General features: G+C 45.1%; 1 protein-coding gene across 4 annotated transcripts in view; it reads left to right on the top strand.

Annotated features, from left to right (window-relative positions):
* The window catches only part of FUT8 (fucosyltransferase 8), a 201212-nt gene that overhangs the window by 171447 nt on the left and 4946 nt on the right, over positions 1 to 24819 (top strand). For all 4 annotated transcript variants that reach the window (XM_056545654.1, XM_056545653.1, XM_056545656.1 and 1 more), the window contains 3 exons: positions 4639 to 4885; positions 11364 to 11540; positions 15613 to 15763. In XM_056545654.1, coding sequence (XP_056401629.1) covers positions 4639 to 4885; positions 11364 to 11540; positions 15613 to 15763 — 575 coding nt within the window. The remainder of the gene's footprint in view (positions 1 to 4638; positions 4886 to 11363; positions 11541 to 15612; positions 15764 to 24819) is intronic.

Below are 24819 nucleotides of genomic sequence, written 5' to 3' on the forward strand. Positions count from 1 at the left end.
TCTGTCATGAGACGGCGAGTGCCGCGTCTGTGATCTCCTACATCAGGGAGTCTGAAAGCTCTCATCATGTCGTAATGCCTTGTGCTTATTATTGAAGTGCCCTGTCCTTACTGGTACCTGAACACGGATCACGTTCTCTAGTATACCAGAAGTGAACATAAAGAATTTTGTGTCATTACCTTAAAGGGCTTGTTTGGTTTGGCTTTCTCAATGATAAGCCGATCATGTTGGCAATTTTCCATTTCCCCTGCAGCACTGTGAGCCTGTAGTGTAGGAGGTCAGCAGTGTGACAGTATGGTGCAATACATTAGTATTAGTACAATAGTATTGCAGCCACAGAAGTATAGGGAGAGGTATAAGCAGTAGAGAGGAAAGTGCTCATGGATGTGTAGGGAGAGGTATCAGCAGTAGAGAGAGAAGTGCTCATGGATGTATAGGGAGCGGTATTAGCAGTAGAGAGAAAAGTGCCCATGGGTGTATAGGGAGAGGTATTAGCAGTAGAGAGAGAAGTGCTCATGGGTGTATAGGGAGAGGTATTAGCATTAGAGAGAGAAGTGCTCATGGGTGTATAGGGAGAGGTATTAGCAGTATAGAGGGAGGGGATCATGGCTGTATAAGGAGAGGTATAAGCAGTAGAGAGAGAAGTGCTCATGGGTGTATAGGGAGAGGTATTAGCAGTATAGAGGGAGGGGATCATGGCTGTATAAGGAGAGGTATAAGCAGTAGAGAGAGAAGTGCTCATGGGTGTATAGGGAGAGGTATTAGCAGTATAGAGGGAGGGGATCATGGCTGTATAAGGAGAGGTATAAACAGTAGAGAGAGAAGTGCTCATGCTGCTGTACAGAACACTGGTGAGGCCTCACTTGGAGTATTGTGCGCAGTACTGGAGGCCGTATCTCCAGAAGGATATAGATACTCTAGAGAGAGTTCAGAGAAGATACTAAACTAGTACATGGACTGCAGGATAAAACTTACCAGGAAAGGTTAAAGGACCTTAAAGGGGTACTCTGCTGCTCAGCGTTTGGAACAAACTGTTCCGAACGCTGGAGCCGACGCAGGGAGCTTGTGACGTCATAGCCCCGCCCCTCATGATGTCAAGCCCCGCCCCCTCAATGCAAGTCTATGGGAGGGGGCATGACAGCCATCACGCCCCCTCCCATAGACTTGCATTGAGGGGGCGGGATGTAATGTCATGAGGGGGTTGGGGCTAAGACGTCACAAACTCCCAGCGCCGGCTCCAGCGTTCGGAACAGTTTGTTCCAAACGCTGAGCAGCAGAGTACCCCTTTAACATGTATAGAAGAAAGAAGAGACAGAGGGGATATGATAGAGACTTTTAAATACATAAAGGGAATCAACACGGTAAAGGAGGAGAGAAGATTTAAAAGAAGAAAAACTACCACAAGAGGACATCGTTTTAAATTAGAGGGGAAAGGTTTCTGCAGTAATATCAGGAAGTATTACTTCACTGAGAGAGTAGTGGACGCATGGAATAGCCTTCCTGCAGAAGTGGTCGCTGCAAATACAGTGAAGGAGTTTAAACATGCATGGGATAGGCATAAGGCTATCCTTCATATAAGATAGGGACAGGGACTATTCATAGTATTTAGATTATTGGGCAGACTAGATGGGCCAAATGGTTCTTATCTTCCGACACATTCTATGTTTCTATGTAAGCACACACAGGCTGTAGAAAGGCAGCACACCTGTGAGATGCATAGATGGGGGGGGGGGGGAGCCGCTCCGTAAGGGAAGAAACAGGTGGAGATCAGGCATCGGTATCACATTAAAAGCACATCATCTATATTGCTTCATCCTAAAATATATACATCCAGTACAGAAAATGCCTGACATGTTTCGGCCTTAGTAGTCCTTAATCATAGAGCAGTCTGCTCTCAGAAGAGAATCGGGACATGATTAGATGGTCTACTGAATGCACTGAAATTGGGTTTAGCCAACATTACTTTAAAGTCTATGGCCAACTTTGCACATATAGCGCCCATTTTTGGCTGTTTTTTAAGATACCACTATGAGCATTTTAATATGCGTTTTAAACATATTACTATCCATGGAACAGTTTTTTGTTTTTTTATGTGTGGGCCTAAACAAACACCTTATCAATACTTTCCTACATTCCTATACATTGATGTGTTGTGGTGACTACGGATCACGTCAGACCGTTAATAGACATCGGTGAGGTACCAAGCAGAATAGCAGGACAATGTTATGGTAAGTACCGTATTTTTCGCCCTATAGGACGCACCGGCATATAAGACGCACCCAATTTTAAAGGTGCAAAATCTAGAAAAAAAAGATTCTGAACCCACCAGTGGTCTTCAACCTGCGGACCTCCAGATGTTGCAAAACTACAACTCCCAGCATGCCCGGACAGCCAACGGCTGTCCGGGCATGCTGGGAGTTGTAGTTTTGCAACATCTGGAGGTCCGCAGGTTGAAGACCACTGTATAGGAGGTAATACTCACGAGTCCCCGCCGCTCCGGACCCGTCACCGCTGCCCTGGATGTCGCTCCATCGCTGTCGCTGCGTCCCCGACGCTCCGGACGTCTTCTTCCCCGGGATCCACGCTATCAGTCGCCGTCATCACGTCGCTACGCACGCTGCTCCTATTGGATGACGAGACGGCGTGCGCTACGACGTGATGACGTCTAAGGAAAGCGCCGGCCATGCAGGGGATCCCGGCCCGGAGCAGACACTGAGGAGGCAGGTAAGGTCCCTCCCGGTGTCCTGTGAGCTGTTCGGGATGCTGCGATTTCACCGCGGCGGTCTCGAACAGCCCGACTGAGCAGCCGGGTTACTGTCACTTTCCCTTCAGACGCGGCGGTCAGCTTTGATCGCCGTTTCTGAAGGGTTAATACAGGGCATTACCGTGATCGGTGATGTCCTGTATTAGCGGTGGGTCCGGCCGTTGATGGCCACAGGGACCGACCCGATAGGTGTGTATTCGCCGTATAAGACGCACCAACTTTTCCCCCGCAGTTTTGGGGAAGAAAAAGTGCGTCTTATACGGCAAAAAATAGGTTATGTAGCAGACATTAGTATTTCATTTTTGTAACGCTGTTAAGGTTACAAAGGTCACTCTCTTACCCATATGGAAGGTTCACAGCCTGATCTTAAAGGGGTACTCCACTGGCCAGCGTTCGGTTCCTAATATTCCGAATGATGTTTTTGTGCTGCTTGGGTCGGCCACGCCCCCGTGATGTCATGGCCATGCCCTCTCAATGCAAGTCTATGGGAGGGGGCGTGACGCCCCCTCCCATAGACTTACATTGAGGGGGCGTGGTCGATCCCCAGCAGCGCGAAAACAGTGTTTGGAACATTTAGATCCGAACGCTGGCCAGTGGAGTACCCCTTTAATGTTATACTTGGCCTCTCTTAGAGATACATGGCACATGCCCAGAGACTTATTTCCAGGTTCAGAGGGTGGTCATTGCAGCTGCTGCTCAGACTGTGGATTTGCGGGCTCATATAAGTAAATTGTAAAGGGATTGTCTGGGGACGAGGTGCGTTAACATAAAAAGAAGCTTCTAATCCCCTGCAGCTGCTGTCCAGTCCCTGCTTGTCACCGCTGGATCCTGTGACACCTTGTTCCCCCCCCCCATGAAACTGCCCACTCAGCCAGTCTCTAGCCACAGCGGGATCCCATTTTAGTCAGTGACTGGTTAGGCTGGCGGTTCTTCTGTGGACGACGTGTCACTGGAAAGCAGCGGGAACCGAAGGCAGCTCCAGGGGATCGAGGGAGGGTAAGTATGGCTTTTTTTTTTTTTTTATTGGCTCCCAGACAAATATATTTAAAAGATTCTTTCCTCAGACGAACCCCATTTAGGAGTCCCTCCTAGAAAATTGAAGGGCACAGTTATTTCAGATTCCTGTGTGTGGACATAACCCTAAAACGGCTGCTTTGTACTAAGCTCAGGAACACGGAAAATCCAGGAAAATGAGTAAATACACATCATATGGTGTGAACACAGAAACATTTACCTGTTCTTACTGAGCTCATGCCACATTCTGTTTGTATTCCATTCTTTTTTAATATTGTCACCAAAGGCGACTATCACCAGGTAAAATGGATTCAGTGGAAGAAAACAAATCAGAAATGAAGTGTCTGTAACATAAAGTAGGATGGAGGTAGTTTGTGGTATGTCCATCCATACATAAATCCACTAGACAGTCATGAGGTCCATGTCAGGAACTGTTTAAAACAGGGGAGGTTTTCTATGGGATTTGCTCATGTGTGGACAGTTCCTGACATGGACAGAGGTGGCAGCAGAGAGCACTGTGGTCAGACGGGAAATAACTACACAACTTCCTCTGGGGCAAACAGCATGCTGGGAGTTGTAGTCTTGCAGAATCTGGTAGTCCACAGTTTGGAGACCTTTTCTGTAGACCAAGCCTAGCTTTATCAGTAGCTGGAAAACAAAGGTTCCTCCATTATAAAGTGGATAAGCTTTGAGCTCCATGTGAGTGTAATGTATTTCATTGGTTCCTTTATATTGTGTTCTGTGTATATTTGCTTTTCCCTCCTATGTTTATGATATAGACAATATTCAGCGAATGCTGAGCTGTTTACGGACTATTTATTCTGTTCTGTACCATTTACATTCATGTTTCCTTGTTGCAGGCGAAGCAAATGACAAAGACGTCCAAGTTGTGGAGCTGCCAATCGTTGACAGCCTTCACCCGAGACCTCCCTATCTGCCGCTTGGAGTGCCTGAGGATCTTGTGGACCGCTTAATCCGTTTACATGGAGACCCAGCCGTGTGGTGGGTCTCACAGTTTGTCAAGTATTTGATCAGGCCGCAACCTTGGCTGGAAAAAGAAATTGAGGAGTCCACCAAAAAACTAGGATTTAAGCATCCTGTAATTGGGTAAGTAACCTGTTTGGATTAAACATCATGCAGGTCCAGAATTGGTACTATATGTCTCCTTATGCTGCAGGTACAGGAATCTTCAATGTGCATAAATAGGACAGTATCTGAGGATCCGGGGTATATACTGCAGACTGTATAGTACTGGAGGGTCCGGGGGTATATACTGCAGACTGTATAGTAATGGAGGGTCCAGGGGGTATATACTGCAGACTGTATAGTAATGGAGGGTCCGGGGTGTATACTGCAGACTGTATAGTAATGGAGGGTCCGGGGGTATATACTGCAGACTGTATAGTAATGGAGGGTCCGGGGTATATACTGCAGACTGTATAGTAATGGAGGGTCCGGGGGTATATACTGCAGACTGTATAGTAATGGAGGGTCCGGGGGATATACTGCAGACTGTATAGTAATGGAGGGTCCAGGGTATATACTGCAGACTGTATAGTAATGGAGGGTCCGGGGGGTATATACTGCAGACTGTATAGTAATGGAGGGTCCGGGGGGATATACTGCAGACTGTATAGTAATGGAGGGTCCGGGGTATATACTGCAGACTGTATAGTAATGGAGGGTCCGGGGTATATACTGCAGACTGTATAGTAATGGAGGGTCCGGGGGGTATATACTGCAGACTGTATAGTAATGAAGGGTCCGGGGTATATACTGCAGACTGTATAGTAATGGAGGGTCCGGGGGTATACTGCAGACTGTATAGTAATGCAGGGTCCGGGGGATATACTGCAGACTGTATAATAATGGAGGGTCCGGGGTATATACTGCAGACTGTATAGTAATGGAGGGTCCGGGTATATACTGCAGACTGTATAGTAATGGAGGGTCCGGGGTATATACTGCAGACTGTATAGTAATGGAGGGTCCGGGGGGTATATACTGCAGACTGTAAAGTAATGGAGGGTCCGGGGTGTATACTGCAGACTGTATAGTAATGGAGGGTCCAGGGTATATACTGCAGACTGTATAGTAATGGAGGGTCCAGGGTATATACTGCAGACTGTATAGTAATGGAGGGTCCGGGGGTATATACTGCAGACTGTATAGTAATGGAGGGTCCGGGGGATATACTGCAGACTGTATAGTAATGGAGGGTCCGGGGGATATACTGCAGACTGTATAGTAATGGAGGGTCCAGGGTATATACTGCAGACTGTATAGTAATGGAGGGTCTGGGGGATATACTGCAGACTGTATAGTAATGGAGGGTCCGGGGGATATACTGCAGACTGTATAGTAACGGAGGGTCCGGGGGTATATACTGCAGACTGTATAGTAATGGAGGGTCCGGGGTATATACTGCAGACTGTATAGTAATGGAGGGTCCGGGGGATATACTGCAGACTGTATAGTAATGGAGGGTCCGGGGGATATACTGCAGACTGTATAGTAATGGAGGGTCCGGGGTATATACTGCAGACTGTATAGTAATGGAGGGTCCGGGGGTATATACTGCAGACTGTATAGTAATGGAGGGTCCGGGGGATATACTGCAGACTGTATAGTAATGGAGGGTCCGGGGGGTATATACTGCAGACTGTATAGTAATGCAGGGTCCGGGGGATATACTGCAGACTGTATAGTAATGGAGGGTCCGGGGTATATACTGCAGACTGTATAGTAATGGAGGGTCCGGGGGTATATACTGCAGACTGTATAGTAATGGAGGGTCCGGGGGATATACTGCAGACTGTATAGTAATGGAGGGTCTGGGGGATATACTGCAGACTGTATAGTAATGCAGGGTCCGGGGGATATACTGCAGACTGTATAATAATGGAGGGTCCGGGGTATATACTGCAGACTGTATAGTAATGGAGGGTCCGGGTATATACTGCAGACTGTATAGTAATGGAGGGTCCGGGGTATATACTGCAGACTGTATAGTAATGGAGGGTCCGGGGGGTATATACTGCAGACTGTAAAGTAATGGAGGGTCCGGGGTGTATACTGCAGACTGTATAGTAATGGAGGGTCCAGGGTATATACTGCAGACTGTATAGTAATGGAGGGTCCAGGGTATATACTGCAGACTGTATAGTAATGGAGGGTCCGGGGGATATACTGCAGACTGTATAGTAATGGAGGGTCCGGGGGATATACTGCAGACTGTATAGTAATGGAGGGTCCGGGGGATATACTGCAGACTGTATAGTAATGGAGGGTCCAGGGTATATACTGCAGACTGTATAGTAATGGAGGGTCTGGGGGATATACTGCAGACTGTATAGTAATGGAGGGTCCGGGGGATATACTGCAGACTGTATAGTAACGGAGGGTCCGGGGGTATATACTGCAGACTGTATAGTAATCGAGGGTCCGGGGTATATACTGCAGACTGTATAGTAATGGAGGGTCCGGGGTATATACTGCAGACTGTATAGTAATGGAGGGTCCGGGGGATATACTGCAGACTGTATAGTAATGGAGGGTCCGGGGTATATACTGCAGACTGTATAGTAATGGAGGGTCTGGGGGATATACTGCAGACTGTATAGTAATGGAGGGTCCGGGGGATATACTGCAGACTGTATAGTAATGGAGGGTCCGGGGGATATACTGCAGACTGTATAGTAATCGAGGGTCCGGGGTATATACTGCAGACTGTATAGTAATGGAGGGTCTGGGGTATATACTGCAGACTGTATAGTAATGGAGGGTCCGGGGGATATACTGCAGACTGTATAGTAATGGAGGGTCCGGGGGTATATACTGCAGACTATATAGTAATGGAGGGTCCGGGGGTATATACTGCAGACTGTATAGTAATGGAGGGTCCGGGGGATATACTGCAGACTGTATAGTAATGGAGGGTCCGGGGTATATACTGCAGACTGTATAGTAATGGAGGGTCCGGGGGTATATACTGCAGACTGTATAGTAATGGAGGGTCCGGGGGATATACTGCAGACTGTATAGTAATGGAGGGTCCGGGGGATATACTGCAGACTGTATAGTAATGGAGGGTCCGGGGGTATATACTGCAGACTGTATAGTAATGGAGGGTCCGGGGTATATACTGCAGACTGTATAGTAATGGAGGGTCCGGGGGTATATACTGCAGACTGTATAGTAATGGAGGGTCCGGGGGTATATACTGCAGACTGTATAGTAATGGAGGGTCTGGGGGATATACTGCAGACTGTATAGTAATGGAGGGTCTGGGGTATATACTGCAGACTGTATAGTAATGGAGGGTCCGGGGTATATACTGCAGACTGTATAGTAATGGAGGGTCCGGGGTATATACTGCAGACTGTATAGTAATGGAGGGTCCGGGGTGTATACTGCAGACTGTATAGTAATGGAGGGTCCGGGGTGTATACTGCAGACTGTATAGTAATGGAGGGTCCGGGGGATATACTGCAGACTGTATAGTAATGGAGGGTCCGGGGTATATACTGCAGACTGTATAGTAATGGAGGGTCCGGGGGATATACTGCAGACTGTATAGTAATGGAGGGTCCGGGGTATATACTGCAGACTGTATAGTAATGGAGGGTCCGGGGTATATACTGCAGACTGTATAGTAATGGAGGGTCCGGGGGATATACTGCAGACTGTATAGTAATGGAGGGTCTGGGGGATATACTGCAGACTGTATAGTAATGGAGGGTCTGGGGTATATACTGCAGACTGTATAGTAATGGAGGGTCCGGGTATATACTGCAGACTGTATAGTAATGGAGGGTCCGGGGGTATATACTGCAGACTGTATAGTAATCGAGGGTCCGGGGTATATACTGCAGACTGTATAGTAATGGAGGGTCCGGGGTATATACTGCAGACTGTATAGTAATGGAGGGTCCGGGGGGTATACTGCAGACTGTATAGTAATGGAGGGTCCGGGGGTATATACTGCAGACTGTATAGTAATGGAGGGTCCGGGGTATATACTGCAGACTGTATAGTAATGGAGGGTCCGGGGGATATACTGCAGACTGTATAGTAATGGAGGGTCCGGGGGGTATATACTGCAGACTGTATAGTAATGGAGGGTCATGGGGATATACTGCAGACTGTATAGTAATGGAGGGTCCGGGGGGTATATACTGCAGACTGTATAGTAATGGAGGGTCCGGGGTATATACTGCAGACTGTATAGTAATGGAGGGTCCGGGGGATATACTGCAGACTGTATAGTAATGAAGGGTCCGGGGGATATACTGCAGACTGTAGGGCCTGGGGTATATGTGTGTGTATATATATATATATATATATATATATATACTGCAGACTGTATAATAATGGAGGGTCCGGGGTATATACTGCAGACTGTATATACATGGAGGGTCCGGGTATATACTGCAGACTGTATAGTAATGGAGGGTCCGGGGTATATACTGCAGACTGTATAGTAATGGAGGGTCCGGGGGGATATACTGCAGACTGTATAGTAATGGAGGGTCCGGGGGATATACTGCAGACTGAATAGTAATGGAGGGTCCGGGGGATATACTGCAGACTGTATAGTAATGGAGGGTCCGGGGTGTATACTGCAGACTGTATAGTAATGGAGGGTCCGGGGGGTATATACTGCAGACTGTATAGTAATGGAGGGTCCGGGGGTATATACTGCAGACTGTATAGTAATCGAGGGTCCGGGTATATACTGCAGACTGTATAGTAATGGAGGGTCCGGGGGATATACTGCAGACTGTATAGTAATGGAGGGTCCGGGGGATATACTGCAGACTGTATAGTAATGGAGGGTCCGGGGTATATACTGCAGACTGTATAGTAATGGAGGGTCCGGGGTATATACTGCAGACTGTATAGTAATGGAGGGTCTGGGGGATATACTGCAGACTGTATAGTAATGGAGGGTCCGGGGGTATATACTGCAGACTGTATAGTAATGGAGGGTCCGGGGGTATATACTGCAGACTATATAGTAATGGAGGGTCCGGGGTATATACTGCAGACTGTATAGTAATGGAGGGTCCGGGGGGATATACTGCAGACTGTATAGTAATGGAGGGTCCGGGGGATATACTGCAGACTATATAGTAATGGAGGGTCCGGGGGTATATACTGCAGACTATATAGTAATGGAGGGTCCGGGGGATATACTGCAGACTGTATAGTAATGGAGGGTCTGTGGTATATGTGTGTGTATATATATATATATATACTGCAGACTGTATAGTAATGGAGGGTCCGGGGTATATACTGCAGACTGTAGGGCCTGGGGTATATGTATATATATATATATATATATATATATATATATATATACTGCAGACTGTATAGTAATGGAGGGTCCGGGGGGTATATACTGCAGACTGTATAGTAATGGAGGGTCCGGGGTATATACTGCAGACTGTATAGTAATGGAGGGTCCGGGGTATATACTGCAGACTGTATAGTAATGGAGGGTCCGGGGTATATACTGCAGACTGTATAGTAATGGAGGGTCCGGGGTATATACTGCAGACTGTATAGTAATGGAGGGTCCGGGGTATATACTGCAGACTGTATAGTAATGGAGGGTCCTGGGTATATACTGCAAACTGTATAGTAATGGAGGGTCCGGGGTATATACTGCAGACTGTATAGTAATGGAGGGTCCGGGGGGTATACTGCAGACTGTATAGTAATGGAGGGTCCGGGGGATATACTGCAGACTGTATAGTAATGGAGGGTCCGGGGTATATACTGCAGACTGTATAGTAATGGAGGGTCCGGGGGTATATACTGCAGACTGTATAGTAATGGAGGGTCCGGGGGATATACTGCAGACTGTATAGTAATGGAGGGTCCGGGGGGGGTATATACTGCAGACTGTATAGTAATGGAGGGTCCGGGGGTATATACTGCAGACTGTATAGTAATGGAGGGTCCGGGGTATATACTGCAGACTGTATAGTAATGGAGGGTCCGTGTTGTGTGTATATATATACTGCAGACTGTATAGTAATGGAGGGTCCGTGGTGTGTGTATATATATACTGCAGACTGTATAGTAATGGAGGGTCCGGGGTATATACTGCAGACTGTATAGTAATGGAGGGTCCGTGTTGTGTGTATATATATACTGCAGACTGTATAGTAATGGAGGGTCCGGGGGGGATATACTGCAGACTGTATAGTAATGGAGGGTCCGGGGGATATACTGCAGACTGTATAGTAATGGAGGGTCCGTGGTGTGTGTATATATATATACACTGCAGACTGTAGTATCTAGAAGGTCTATTGTGTGATTATGTCGTTCCATGCACAATGCTGAGTCAGCTGTATCCTGCTGCAATGCTGTCAATGTTACAGTGACCTTTATTAGTCATATCCAGGCTCCGGTTCTCATTTATTCAGGTGAATGGATTCATGATATGGAAACCTGATATTCATTGCTGTAAAGATCCTTTTAAATGCGCCGTGATAAATAGTAGATCAGGTGCAGAATCACGCGGCCTTTTTCCACTAGATATTATTCACACTATTCTGTGTTTTTTCCCTTAAAGGGTCCATGTGAGAAGAACAGATAAAGTGGGGACGGAGGCGGCGTTCCACCCGATTGAAGAATACATGGTGCACGTTGAAGAACATTTTCAGCTCCTTGCCCGCAGAATGCAGATCGACAAGAGACGAGTTTACTTAGCAACAGATGATCCAGGATTACTCCAGGAGGCAAAATCCAAGTAAGGGTTAAACCTCCTCAAACCACCAGTAACTATGAGTTCTTGAGGAGCCCTTATCCTCCTTAGTCATATCTGCTTCTAGGACAGCTGGGTGACAGCCAGTATTGATACTTATGTATTGCTTCACAGGGCCCTGACTTCCTTGACAACCAATCAGCACCCCGCAGTCCGGTTGGGAAGGGTATTAGAGCAATCAACTTTATCACAGGACCGGCTTAAAGGGGTACTCCGGCCCTAAGACATCTTATCCCCTATCCAAAGGATAGGGGATAAGATGTCTGATCGCGGGTGTCCTACTACTGGTGACCCCTACAATCCAGCATGCAGCACCCACCTGTGAACACTGCAGGAAGCACAGGAGGCTCCAAGTCTTATGCCTCCCGACCACAGGGACAGAGTATGATGATGTCACGACTACGCCACCATGTGACATCACGCCCCGCCCCCTCAATGCAAGTCTATAGGAGGGGGCGTGACGGCCGTCACGCCCCCTCCCATAGACTTGCATCGAGGGGGCGGGGCGTGACGTGGTGGCGGAGTCGTGATGTCACAAGCTGAGACTCTGCACCTGAGACTGCCCCATACTTCCTCTACACCCACATGATGTGTATTGTATAGAATAACCAAAACAAAAACAGGTGTCACCACTGTAACCCCCTGCCGATGCTTCTGTAGCAATAACTCCAGGATTGTACAGTAGGGACTTTCTGCATAATCTCTTCTGTTTTTAAATAAGCCCTGACAGTAAGCTGGTCATAGGGTATAAGCCTGCTGTGAGAGCCATGATCAACTGCGCTGTGTTTCAAATAACCTATGTGATTTCTAACATATTTGTAAATTATTTCATTTACCAAAAATTACTCTAGAAATAAAGCCCTAAAATTCTGGCCACCAGGTATCTCACTTGTCTGCCATCTGCTGTTCACTGTATGTTAGGCTCAGTCCACCTCTAGGACCAGAGACACCTGCATGTAACACGGGAAGTGGGGGCAGGACTTAGAGACTGTGGGGGAGATTTATCAAAGGATTTAGACTGGTTTTTCCTGTCTAAATTTGTCGCACAGAAAGTCGCAGTCTAAATATGTGCCACTTTTCTGCAACTTTTGCTGTAGAGGATTTTTAGAACATGATGCATGCAAGTCTATTTTAGACGGAAATGCATTGGAAAATGCATTGGTGCTGAATTTATCAAGTGCGACTTTTGTGCGACAAGTCGCATCTGCCCAAAATACGCTGAAATGTCAGAGCATGTTGGAGCAGGTCTAAATGCAGTTTAAGCTGTAGACCCTGAAGTCTGAGCACAGAATTTATCAAGGGCTGTGAGACCTTTGATAAATTAGGAGCACAATAGACAGGAGACTACCACATACGCTGGTCTATAAGCATACCCAGAATACACTAGATTAGGAAATGTCCCCCTGTGTGTCTGCAATTTTTGAACCTATCTGCCTCCTCCAGAGCATTCATATTGCCCCTGAAAGCTAAATGTAGACTTCCCTTTTTATCTTTGACCACCCATAAAGTTCTAGGCAGCTGTGCTTTGTGTTAATACCAGTCTTCCTATTACTGTGTGCCCATAGGGATCGACCGATTATCGGCCGATATTCACGATTTTGGACATTATCGGTATCGGCAATTACCAGGCCGAGGGGGGGTATAGCCGATAATTTATACCGGAATATCGGTATAAGTTATCGGCTATCGGCCTGAAAGGTCACAGATTATCGGTATCGGCCCTAAAAAAATCGATATCGGACGATCCCTAGCCCATAGTGTTGCCTCCTAAATGTAATCTTACCCTTTATCCCAAGTGTAACCCACTTCTTGCTGTCACAAAGAGTTTTCAGCTCACTTGTGCCTGTGCACAGTCCCAGATTGGGCCTCTGTAATCATAAGTAGAAAATTTAGTCCAGCTTTTTAGTCGATTAAAACTTCCAGTTTTATTAGTAGAAAATCACAATAAAGTCATCCATTTCCCAGTGAAGTTTAAAACAGGGTATTAATAACTCCGTCTCCCCCACACACGAAATTTGTAGTAGTGTACTGTCTAAATCATCCTCAAGCACCGTGTCAGCCTGTTCAGTCCAGTAAACTTTCTCCAGGTCATGGCATAGCAAAGAGGAGTATGTGTTGTGCTGTAATTGCTCAGAGAAGTAAGGATGGAAGTAACTGTGTGTGTACTACTAGCTCTGGTCCCACTCTCTGAAATGGAGAGAAAAATAGCTGTGCAATTATGAAGGGTCCTTCCAAGAGTGAACACTAAAATCACCTTGTCACCACTATGAAGGGTTAATCTGACAAAAACCATACAGGATTAAAACATTTACAGATATATTTAAATCTACAGGCTGTTTATATAATTCATAAATGTGCTAGGTGCTCTAGAGCAGTGTTATTGGGGGCCTCTAGTAACATCATGTTGTCACCCTCCAAACCTGCTGAAATAGGAACCCGTGCTTTACTACTTTTATGCGCATTAAGTAAATAATCAATTTGTTTAAAAAAAAAAAGTGTCATTGCACATATTGAGGAGTGTTGATGGTTTCGGGAGGACCTTCTTCTGACCCTTTTATTACTTGCAGCTCCTCAGTCTTCGGCCATGGTCATTTTTCTTCTGTATCCCTTCATTATTGCCTTGGGTCTGCAGAATACTTTACCATTGATGCATAGACAAGAACAGGAGCACAGGCCCTTTTCTTCATAACGTAGCGATTAGGAAACCGAGCGAGTGTTAAATCTTTAATGGTACAAATCAAGTTTTAGTTGAAGAGTTTAATGCTAGCGACTGAAAATCCTCTAATAACGGCGCAAGAACCGGTGAGACCGCGATCACTACTGCTCTGGTGAATGAGGAGGGGGTGAATGGCCCACTGAACGGCTGGAGATATGTTCCAGTCCACAAGTGGCTTCACATATATTAGACCCTAATTATTACAGAGCGGCTCTAACGTTCCTGACTGATTAGACCTCTCCTGTTCATTGGGAGAAAATGATACGTGAAATGCAAATGGAGTGCGGGTGGGAGCGCGGTGTAAAATCCCTCATCCTTCTAAAGATATTGGGAGCATTGTTCTGGTCATCGTTCCTACAAATTTTTCCCTGCATTTTTTATTTATACCGTTACTACATTCCTATATGCATGAAACATTTCTTAAAGGGGTTATCCTGGAAAAAACTTTTTTTATATATATATATATATATATATATATATATATATATATATATATATATCAACTGGCTCCAGAAAGTTAAACAGATTTGTAAATTACTTCTATTAAAAAATCTTAATCCTTTCAGTACTTATGAGCTTCTGAAGTTAAGGTTGTTCTTTTCTGTCTAAGTGCTCTCTGATGACACGTGTCTCGGGAACCGCCCAGTTTAGAAGCAAATCCCCATAGCAAACCTCTTCTAAACTGGGCGGTTCCCGAGACAGGTGTCATCAGAGAGCACTTAGACAGAAAAGAACAACCTTAACTTCAGAAGCTCGTAAGTACTGAAAGGATTAAGATTTTTTAATAGAAGTAATTTACAAATCTATTTAACTTTCTGGAGCCAGTTGATATATATAAGTTTTTTCCTGAATAACCCCTTTAAAGGGACCTGACACCAGAATAAGCAGGAAGAGGAAATTGTGACATAGCTTACCCAAATTTATAGATGCTAGCAGGTCTCGGATCTTTGTTGAGGTTGGTGCTTGGAGGCTGGACCAGACAGCAAAAGCACAACTTATGGTAAAGAGAGGGTTCACGTTAAAACAAAAACCTTTATTTATTCCATTTAAACCGTAAACTTGCAGATGCTAGTCTGACGGGTTTCGAATGTAAAGCTCTTAGTCATCACTACATAATAGCGATGTTACTGCCACAACTGCTATTTGTTGGCTATGATGTCTATATGTTGTAATAGGGCATATAGGTTGGGGTGTCCTATTTTGGCAGCTGTTTGGGAGGAAATACACTGGTTGGTTACTAGAGCAATAGAGGTAGTGCTCCAGGAGGGGGATGGGGGGTTACGCTTTTGATTTCTAGAAGAATATGCCTCTTTGAACTTTTCTTTGTGGTTTCTTCTGCAGATACCCTCACTATGAGTTCATCAGTGACAACTCAATATCCTGGTCAGCCGGTCTTCACAATCGATACACAGAAAATTCCTTGAGGGGTGTTATCCTAGATATCCATTTCTTATCTCAGTCGGACTTCCTTGTGTGCACCTTCTCCTCGCAGGTGAGTGTATACAGTGAGCACATATATTGCGCTTCTTGGACTGTTCTCGATGGGACCCTAGACACGTGTGGTTGCCTCATTAAAGGGGTACTCCGCTGCTCAGCGTTTGGAACAAACTGTTCCGAATGCTGGAGCCGGCGCCGGGAGCTTGTGACATCATAGGCCTGCCCCGTCATGATGTCACACCCCGCCCTCTCAATGCAAGTCTATGGGAGGGGGCGTTTCACGCCCCCTCCCATAGACTTGCATTGAGGGGGCAGAGCTATGATGTCACGAGCTGTCGGCTCCAGCGTTCGGAACAGTTTGTGCCAAACCCTGAGTAGTGGAGTACCTCTTTAATGATGTAGCAGAGCCAACCCAACAAAGGTCCATCAACTTCAACGTGTTTGATGCAGTTTTCCCAAAGGGCACTTATTGATCCCTCTCGCGGCTTCTACCTGCCTGTAGTGAATGCGCTGAGCACATCTGTCACAATGAATCAGTTCTCTTCTACAGTGAAGGTCAGTATGGGATATGCAGAGTGTGTAAATGTCCACTGCTGTTCATTAACTTCCCTCCATAATTGATTTATAAAGCACGGTTCACTTATCCAGCTACGCTGGCGGTCTCCAGCTGTTGCTAAGCTACAACTCCCAGGATGTCGGGGCACGCTAGGGGTTGTGGTTATGTAACAGCTGGAATGCCGCAGGTTGGAGACTACAGAATGTTGTGTGCAAATGGATTCCGCGATGTTGATTGATTTTGCATTTTTTGAAGTTCTATTTAAGGCCGTCAGGTAATTCGGAGGCAGCTCTGTGAGTGTTTTTTAATTTAGTTTAATGTTGATTTAATAGATGAGATATTGATGGTTCCTTCAGGTTTCACTAAGTAATAAATCTCCGAGGATGGATTCGCTTTATAATGCTATTCACATTGTCATTCCTTTAATGTACTGTGCATATTCTCAGGGCTCTCTCCGAGGTACGGTAAAAAGTTATTGGAATACTATTTTTGATAGTCTTTAACGTTATTTGCTTTCTATTATGTATCGATCATGTGCTGCCGATTCAATGAGCCAAAAAGTATTAGGTCATCTCTTGAATGGCGTCTTATTAAGATATCCCAAACAAACTGTAGCCATAATGCTGGTAAATTAAAATGTACAGTGAGGGGGAAGAAAAAATCTGCTTCTGATCTCCTGTATCACTGCCCCGCAAACGGCTAGTAAAGACATTCCCCCTGTATAGCGATGCTGGTGTGCAGCAGGGGTCCAGACAGCTTGGTTTTGGCTTTGATGTCTATAAAGCTACCAGAGATTCTCTTTGTCAAGCACTGGAAACGGTGCCTGCCCCCGTCGTTAGATGAGTTGGTGGCTAGAGTGCATGAGATACGCTCTCTTGAATCCCTTACCGCCTCCTTAAATAACACCATCCCCAAGTTTCTCTCTGTCTGGGACCCTTGAGACAGATTCACCGATAGGCAACCCCCTTGATTCCCCTTCTCTTTCTCTCTTTCTCTTTTTAGACCTGGACCTCTTCTTTCCTTTGTCCCTTCTCCCCCTCCCCCATTGTCTTTGCATCGTTTTTCTCCGTGTGTCTTTGAAGCCCCCCTTCCACCCCTTGTGGACACCTTTTTGGTGGCTCCTTTGATGGATTCTGATCACTCTGTCGAGTTTAATTAATTTTTCTCTGCTATTTTTCTGCTAGTCGGAAGTTGATTTATTATGCTTTTGTGTTTTTTTGTTATGCACATGTTGATCCCTTCTTTGTTGGTTGTTATTATATAAAACTTAATACAAATTTACAGTTGGAAAAAAAAAGTTACCAGAGATGGCAATGAGGTACAAAGCACTGCCTGTAGAGCTCAGAGACAGGATTGTGGGGGACACAGATCTGTGGGTGAGGGCAAAAAAATTTCTACTACAGGGAAAGTTCCCAAGACAACAATGGCCTCCATATTTCTTAAGTGGAAGAAGTTTGGAACAACCAGGGCTCTTCCTAGAGCTGGCCCCCACCTAAATAATCGGGGGAGAAGGCCCTTGGTACGAGAGTTGACCAAGAACTTAATGGTCACTCTGGCCAAGCACCATTGATCTTGTGTGCAGATGAGAAAAACATCCAGAAGATTTACCATCACCGCAGCCTCCACAATCTGGCCCTTATGGGCAGAATGATCAAAAAGAAGCCTCTCCCCAGTAAAAGATACATGAAAGCTACTTGGAGTTTACAAAAGACTGGGCAATTGGGGGGAGATTCAGCAAAAATTCCACTGTATGTGCATTGCAGCAGTCTTCAATGGGACTCTGCGGCAATGGAATTTCCAAGCAGAATTTTCGGCCGAATTCTACTCGGAAATTCCACCAAGCCTACAAGGGCCTTTATGCTTAGTCCTGGGCCTAAAGGGGCGGAGCATGACAACATCAAATAGAAAATCTATGTCATGCTCCCACCCTTAGGTCAAGTGCTATACAAAATACAAGGTAATTAAATTGTATAGAAGCTCACCAATAATTGGTAACAGTTTGTGTATGTTTGCACAGAGAGGCTTCCATAACATTAGTATAGCACATCACCTGCCCCGGGTGGTTTTAGCAATGTTGAAGCTTTCCCTTCTCACTACTGTTCTATAAGAGATCACTAACATAAGGCTGTCAGATTATTGAAATTCAGCCTGACACTTCCTTCAGAATGACCTTGCTAGATACACGGGACACATTTGCCCTCTTCACTCGGGTATTGATGCAAGAAGCTGACATCTGCTCCAATTCTAGAATATCATTCTGACACTTATACAAACAAAGAACCTCCGGAGAAAAGGGCTGGATTACAAGGGGTGCTGGGAGCCAGGTAAGAGTATTGCACATTTATTACCCAGAATGCAACGCATTTCGTGGCAATACCGCTTCATCAGGCATATGCTTGATGAAGCGATATTGCTGCGAAACACGTTGCATTGTGGGTAATACTCTTGCCTGGCTCCCAGCACCCTTTGTAATCCAGCCCTTTTCTCCGGAGGTTCTTTGTTTGTATGCTGCACACGAGGCTTGGAGTGGCTGCAGGGTCCTGGCTAGGGCTTACACGTGATTTTCAATGTTGTACTTGGTTGGTACAACTCACATCGGTGAGCGGTTACCGTATTGAATATATCATCCTTGGTATTTAATTAGATCACACCATTGAGTGCTGTATTTCTCTTTGTGTAGATTCTGACACGTAAGTAGTGGAGCTGACAATACCATTTAAGAGTTTTCTCTTATGAGGAGTGGTCTAGGTGTGGATGGAGTTGTAAATTGGTTGGAGTGTCATAAAGGTGCCGGTATATTCTTTGATGGTGCCGATATATTCTTTGATGGTGCCGATATATTCTTTGATGGTGCCGATATATTCTTTGATGGTGCCGATATATTCTTTGATGGTGCCGGTATATTCTTTGAAGGTGCCGGTATATTCTTTGAAGGTGCCGGTATATTCTTTGATGGTGCCGGTATATTCTTTGATGGTGCCGGTATATTCTTTGATGGTGCCGGTATATTGTTTGATGGTGCCGGTATATTCTTTGATGGTCCCGGTATATTCTTTGATGGTGCCGGTATATTCTTTGATGGTGCCGGTATATTCTTTGATGGTGCCGGCATATTCTTAGATGGTGCCGGTATATTCTTTGATGGTGCCGGTATATTCTTTGATGGTGCCGGTATATTCTTTGATGGTGCCGGTATATTCTTTGATGGTGCCGGTATATTCTTTGATGGTGCCGGTATATTCTTTGATGGTGCCGGTATATTCTTTGATGGTCCCGGTATATTCTTTGATGGTGCCGGTATATTCTTTGATGGTGCCGGTATATTCTTTGATGGTCCCGGTATATTCTTAGATGGTGCCAGTTTTCTAGATATCTATTTTACTTTTAATAATTGGACATTTCTTTCTGTTCTGCTCATTTCAGCACCAGAGTTATTATGTCTCCTACCAGAAACTCAACCACAATGTAAACTCTCCCTTTTCCCAAAGATCTCTTCTTTGTTATTCGGGCCCCCTGGTATAATCTGATGATACAATGTACCGCCGCAGCAGCACAATCACAGAAAACAATGCAGCGTTACAATGTGTCACTTTACATCAATGGGTCATAACTGTAAAGAACACCATTGTTTCATCTTTTGTTCAGGACTCCCAGCTCCTACTAAATCAGACAACCCCTTTAGAAGCCACCGTATATATCATAACTGTCCTTCGTTTTCTATAAGTGCCCTTCAATTATTTCTCGACTAGAGCTGCTCTAAAAAGTTCCCAGATGAGGGGACATCTTATCTAGTTAACCCTTTCCCATTTCATGCCGTTCTTTCAAAATGAAGTAAATATACAAAGAAAAGAATTATAAGGGCACTCACCATTCTTCATGTACTTCAAATCAGAATCCTTAATTCATGGAACACAGCAAATATAAAAGTGCATAGACAGACAGACAAACACTCAGCGGGGGAAAAATACTTCAGGCGATGGTGCCATTTCGTGCCGCAGCCCATGGCCAGCTATTATTTGTATCCTCTCCCTATCAGCCATCTGCCCATGTCTGCAGCTCTGAGCATGATATAGAGATGAATAATAACCCCATCATTTTGGGGTTACTTCAAATATATAGAACACAACATAAGTGAACATGTCCTTTATACTGCATGGTGCACGTTGTAAAAATAAAACTCAAAATATTGAAAATTTCTGGGTTTTTCTATACATTATACACAATTTAGTGCTGTTAAAAAAAAACACAACCCTATTCCAAATAACTTTTTGCTGTTCCAATGGTGGCTCATTGCTTCCTCTGAAGCATCAAAACAGCAAAAATTACCCCTGGCAAAGCAAGCGGTGGGCTTCTGTCAGAATGGCCGCTATGAGGGGGACTCAGTCAGTCAGTCTGCTGTGTAAGGCGGGGGCATTCAATATAAATGAGAGGGTGTAATCAGCAGGGGGTGTAAGGCGGGGGCATGTCACAGAGCCTCAGTGCAGAGAGCAGCCCGCCGCCAACACTGAGAAGTGATGGAGAAAGCTCCTACATGAGGTGTAAGGGCAAGCAAATGAACACTCCTCCTTCTCTGTGAACTGCATGCAGTGTAAGAACCTAAACAAGATAATTAGGAGCCATGTCTTCTGACAGGTTCTCTTTAAGTATCATCATGTCTATAGTGCAGAGGTATTGCCTCCTGTATACCTTTTACCAACTCTATTACAGAAAGCCAGTATTCAGAAAGGACAGAAGTTCTCCGCTCATCGTTTTTATAGTTCCTTTACACCTCTATTAAGAATACACAGACACGTTAAGCCGGGGTTAATGTAGAAGGGCTGTAACCTTTCATTTAAAGAGGCATTATACAAATGTCAGAAAGTGTCGGCTGTGACCATAATTGCCGACATTTACTTATCATTTTTACTCTGTTGCTAAATAACACTTGAGCAATGATCCCGGCTTCTGAAGACTTGCACAGATGTGTAACCTGTGAAATGGATCTCCACTATTGGCTTCAGAATACAAGAGATTTTAATGCTTTTTAAAAGGACCGGCGCAAAGCCGCAAATGTTTGTCACATCCCAGCAGCCAGACTGGTTGGGACTTCATTACCCTGTCATGGCATGGAATAAAAGGGCAGAACAACCAGCGGCAGCGGACAATCGTCACTTGTTCTCTCCAGCCTGCTGATACCTGTCACAGAATTTATTATATCTTCACTGCTTTCCTATAAAATGAGATAGCCATAGGAGATCAAAAGTGTTTATTTCCCAGATTGCAGAGAAGTGTGGTTTTATTTCCCTAAAAAACAAAGCTGCACAGAGCTGGTAATGAAATCACGTCAGCCCCCGGTCCACATTAGAGCTCACAATCCAAATTTCACCTTAAAGCATTATTCTGAGATTTAAAAAAAAAGTGTAAACTTATATCGTTGCTGAATGTAGATCTATTAGCACTGTGAAGCACTTTAACTGCTATGTAACCCATTCACCCCAAGCCGGTTAGTTAGTTCTCCCCGCTGTGATTTACAGTCACCTCCTGCTTTTTGAGGCATCCAGAGACGATGCGTCATCAGACATGGCTTGGTCTTCTCCTGGCATCTAAGCCAAACACTTGATCACCTAAGTGCCGCCTACATCACGCTCCATCGCTCTGTCCTTGCTTTCACTGGAGCAGATGGAGGGATCTTTTGTGCCTGGCTCAGCGATTCGGGGAATGCCGGGAAATGTTGCTCTTGGTGGAGCGCACAATGTTAAAGTAATGGGGAATGGAATGGAGGATGCTACCGGGGGCCAAGTAGTATGAGTTTTCAGGAGAAAACACCTGGACACATTGAAAAGTATGTCCTGGACTTCATAACAAATTTTTTTTTGTCTTAGCAAGTTGGATAACCCCTTTAACCCGCTGGTATATTTTTGGAGTATGGAAACAAACTGGAGAACAAGCATAAATCCACTCCAACACTGTCGTCTTCAATCATCCGGAAGTATATGTTGAGGAAAACTCCAGAAGTACACTTTTGACTTAGAGACTGTAAACAGAGCCTTAGCAAAAAAAAAAAGGGGGCCATCTATCTTGAAAACATTGATAGCGGCAGTGCAGGGAACAGGGGCTGTGCGCCATTCAAGTGATCAACAGTGCTGCAGTTTCTTACCCCACTGCTACAAATAATGCTATGGTGCAAGGACGAACCCAAGTCAACATGAAAGAGGCCGCAATGGTGGCACATTCACCTAAGCCTCATTGAACAAATGATTTACAGGTTTTTTTGGGATCCCCACCGATATAATATTAATGGTCCATCTGTAGGATTTAAAGCATCAAATGGGTGGTTAGGTTTACAAAACCCACTATCAAATACCCTATTAGGTTACTGTGAGTTAACAGAGGTAAGGGCCGTTATCGATCAGGCTGAAAGCAGAGAGTGGCTACGAAAAGGGTTTTGTGCACTGGCGTACCCAGAATATTCATGAATTTTTCGCACTGCATTTCAGTGGAGACTGTATAGCTGCGTTACAGGGGAATTGACCCCCCACCAACAGGGCTACCCATTGTGTTCAATGTTGAGGGACATTTCTAACAAATAAAAGGATTGTCCAAAGCAGACAACCCCTTTATTGTACCGACAGACTGGGGTACCTTGGACCCTCCAGAGAAAATGACAGAGCACATGCATGTCAAATTTTAATGCCGACATATGATCATAGTAATGATGTTGAAATGACCTACAAATAATAGCTTCACAATGGCTCAAAACGTGTTAGGGTCGCATTATGTGCCTAGGTGTCTACATTTCCGATAGATCTTGGATTTAAAAGCCATGCGAACAAATTTTAAAGTTTTATTGAACATGAATGAGCTATATACTTGTTCATCAATGTTGAGATGACCATCTAGGAAAATGCTGGAAATGCTTAAAAAACAAACAAAAAAAAAAACAGCATTCTTCCTACCATCAAAGCTGTCCTTATCCATTCTTCTCCCTTCCAGACTTAAAGGGGTACTCCGCTCCTCAGCGTTTGGAGCATACTGTTCCGAACACTGGAGCCGGCGCCTTGTGACGTCATAGCCCCGCCCCCTCATGATGTCACGTCCTGCTCCACCCCCCTCAATGCAAGTCTATGGGAGGGGGCGTCACGCCCCCTCCCATAGACTTGCATTGAGGGGGTGGGGTGGGAAGTGACATCATGAGGGGGCGGGGCTATGACGTCACAAGCTCCCAGTGCCGACACCTTTTCCAAAACTGATGTAGGTCGTCATCTGTATATTGTGTAGTAGAAGCTGCCAATGACCGGATTTCCCGATCCCGGCTTTTACCTGCAGTGACTCCCAAGTGACATCGGGAATACAATAGATTAGTAAATAACAGATTTTATTCCTATTGACTGCCGGTCGTCTTCTGGTTGGTAATGAATGATACATTCCATTAGTTATATTTTTGATTTCCAGCCGTACAAATCGTTTATATACAAATTCTGTGCAATGTGCAGATACATTTGTTCTCCGAGAGGTCCCCATTCTTCACAATTGTGTCTCTATTGAATGTGTCAAAGGATTCTCCACAGACAAGAAGGATGACAAGGCAGGCGAGGAGGAGATGTAATTGTTCTGCGGTAAATGCTGATGCAGCACAATATAATATAAATCAATGTGCAGAGCATGACAACGAGGACAAGAGTTTCTTCCCAGATACTCTGTCAGATTTGTATTGTTAAATATAATTATTCCGACAAACAATGTATTTCTTGGCAGCGAGCGCAGGTTTATAGGTTGTCATTGGGGGATATTAACCCCTGCTGATGCATTAGAATCGGCTCTAGATCTGACTGTTTAGAACACATTGCTATCATACTAAAATGGGAACGACTTCTAATTGGAATGGAAAAACCTGTCAAAAGCCAACGCACTGGAAGCTGTCAGTCATCTAGCGAGTGGTGATCCACAATGCCTTCACACACATGTAATAGCGTAGTTAGTGTAGCGTAGTTTTAGCATATTTAGCGTAGTGTAAGCACAGTTTTAGCCTAGTTAGTGTAGCATAGTGTTAGCGCAGTTTTAGCGTAGCACAGTTTAGCGTAGTGTAGTGTTAGCGCAGTTTTAGCATAGTGTTAGCACAGTTATAGCGTAGCACAGTTTAGCGTAGTGTAGTGTTAGCGCAGTTTTAGCCTAGTTAGTGTAGCATAGTTAGTGTAGCATAGTGTTAGCGCAGTTTTAGCATAGTGTTAGCGCAGTTTTTGCGTAGTGTTAGCGCAGTTTTGCATAGTGTTAGCGCAGTTTTAGCGTAGTGTTAGCACAGTGTTAGCATAGCGTTGGCGTAGTTTTACACAGGTGTAGTGTTAGCACAGTTTTACACAGGTGTTGTGTAGCTAACTTAGTTTTACAGCCAGATAAAGCGTAGTTTAGAGAGTGTAGTTTAGTCATACAGTGAAGGGGCTACAACTCCCAGCATGCCCAGACAGCCAAAGGCAGGATGGGAGTTTGCCACTTTTGCAAAACCACGAGGCAATTGCACTCTGCTACGTTCATGTAGCAGAGGCCATTGCGCTCTGCTACCTTAAAGTAGGAGAGGCCAT

This window comes from Hyla sarda, chromosome 11 (genome assembly GCF_029499605.1).
Source record: "Hyla sarda isolate aHylSar1 chromosome 11, aHylSar1.hap1, whole genome shotgun sequence".
In the NCBI taxonomy this organism is placed as follows: Eukaryota; Metazoa; Chordata; class Amphibia; order Anura; family Hylidae; genus Hyla; species Hyla sarda.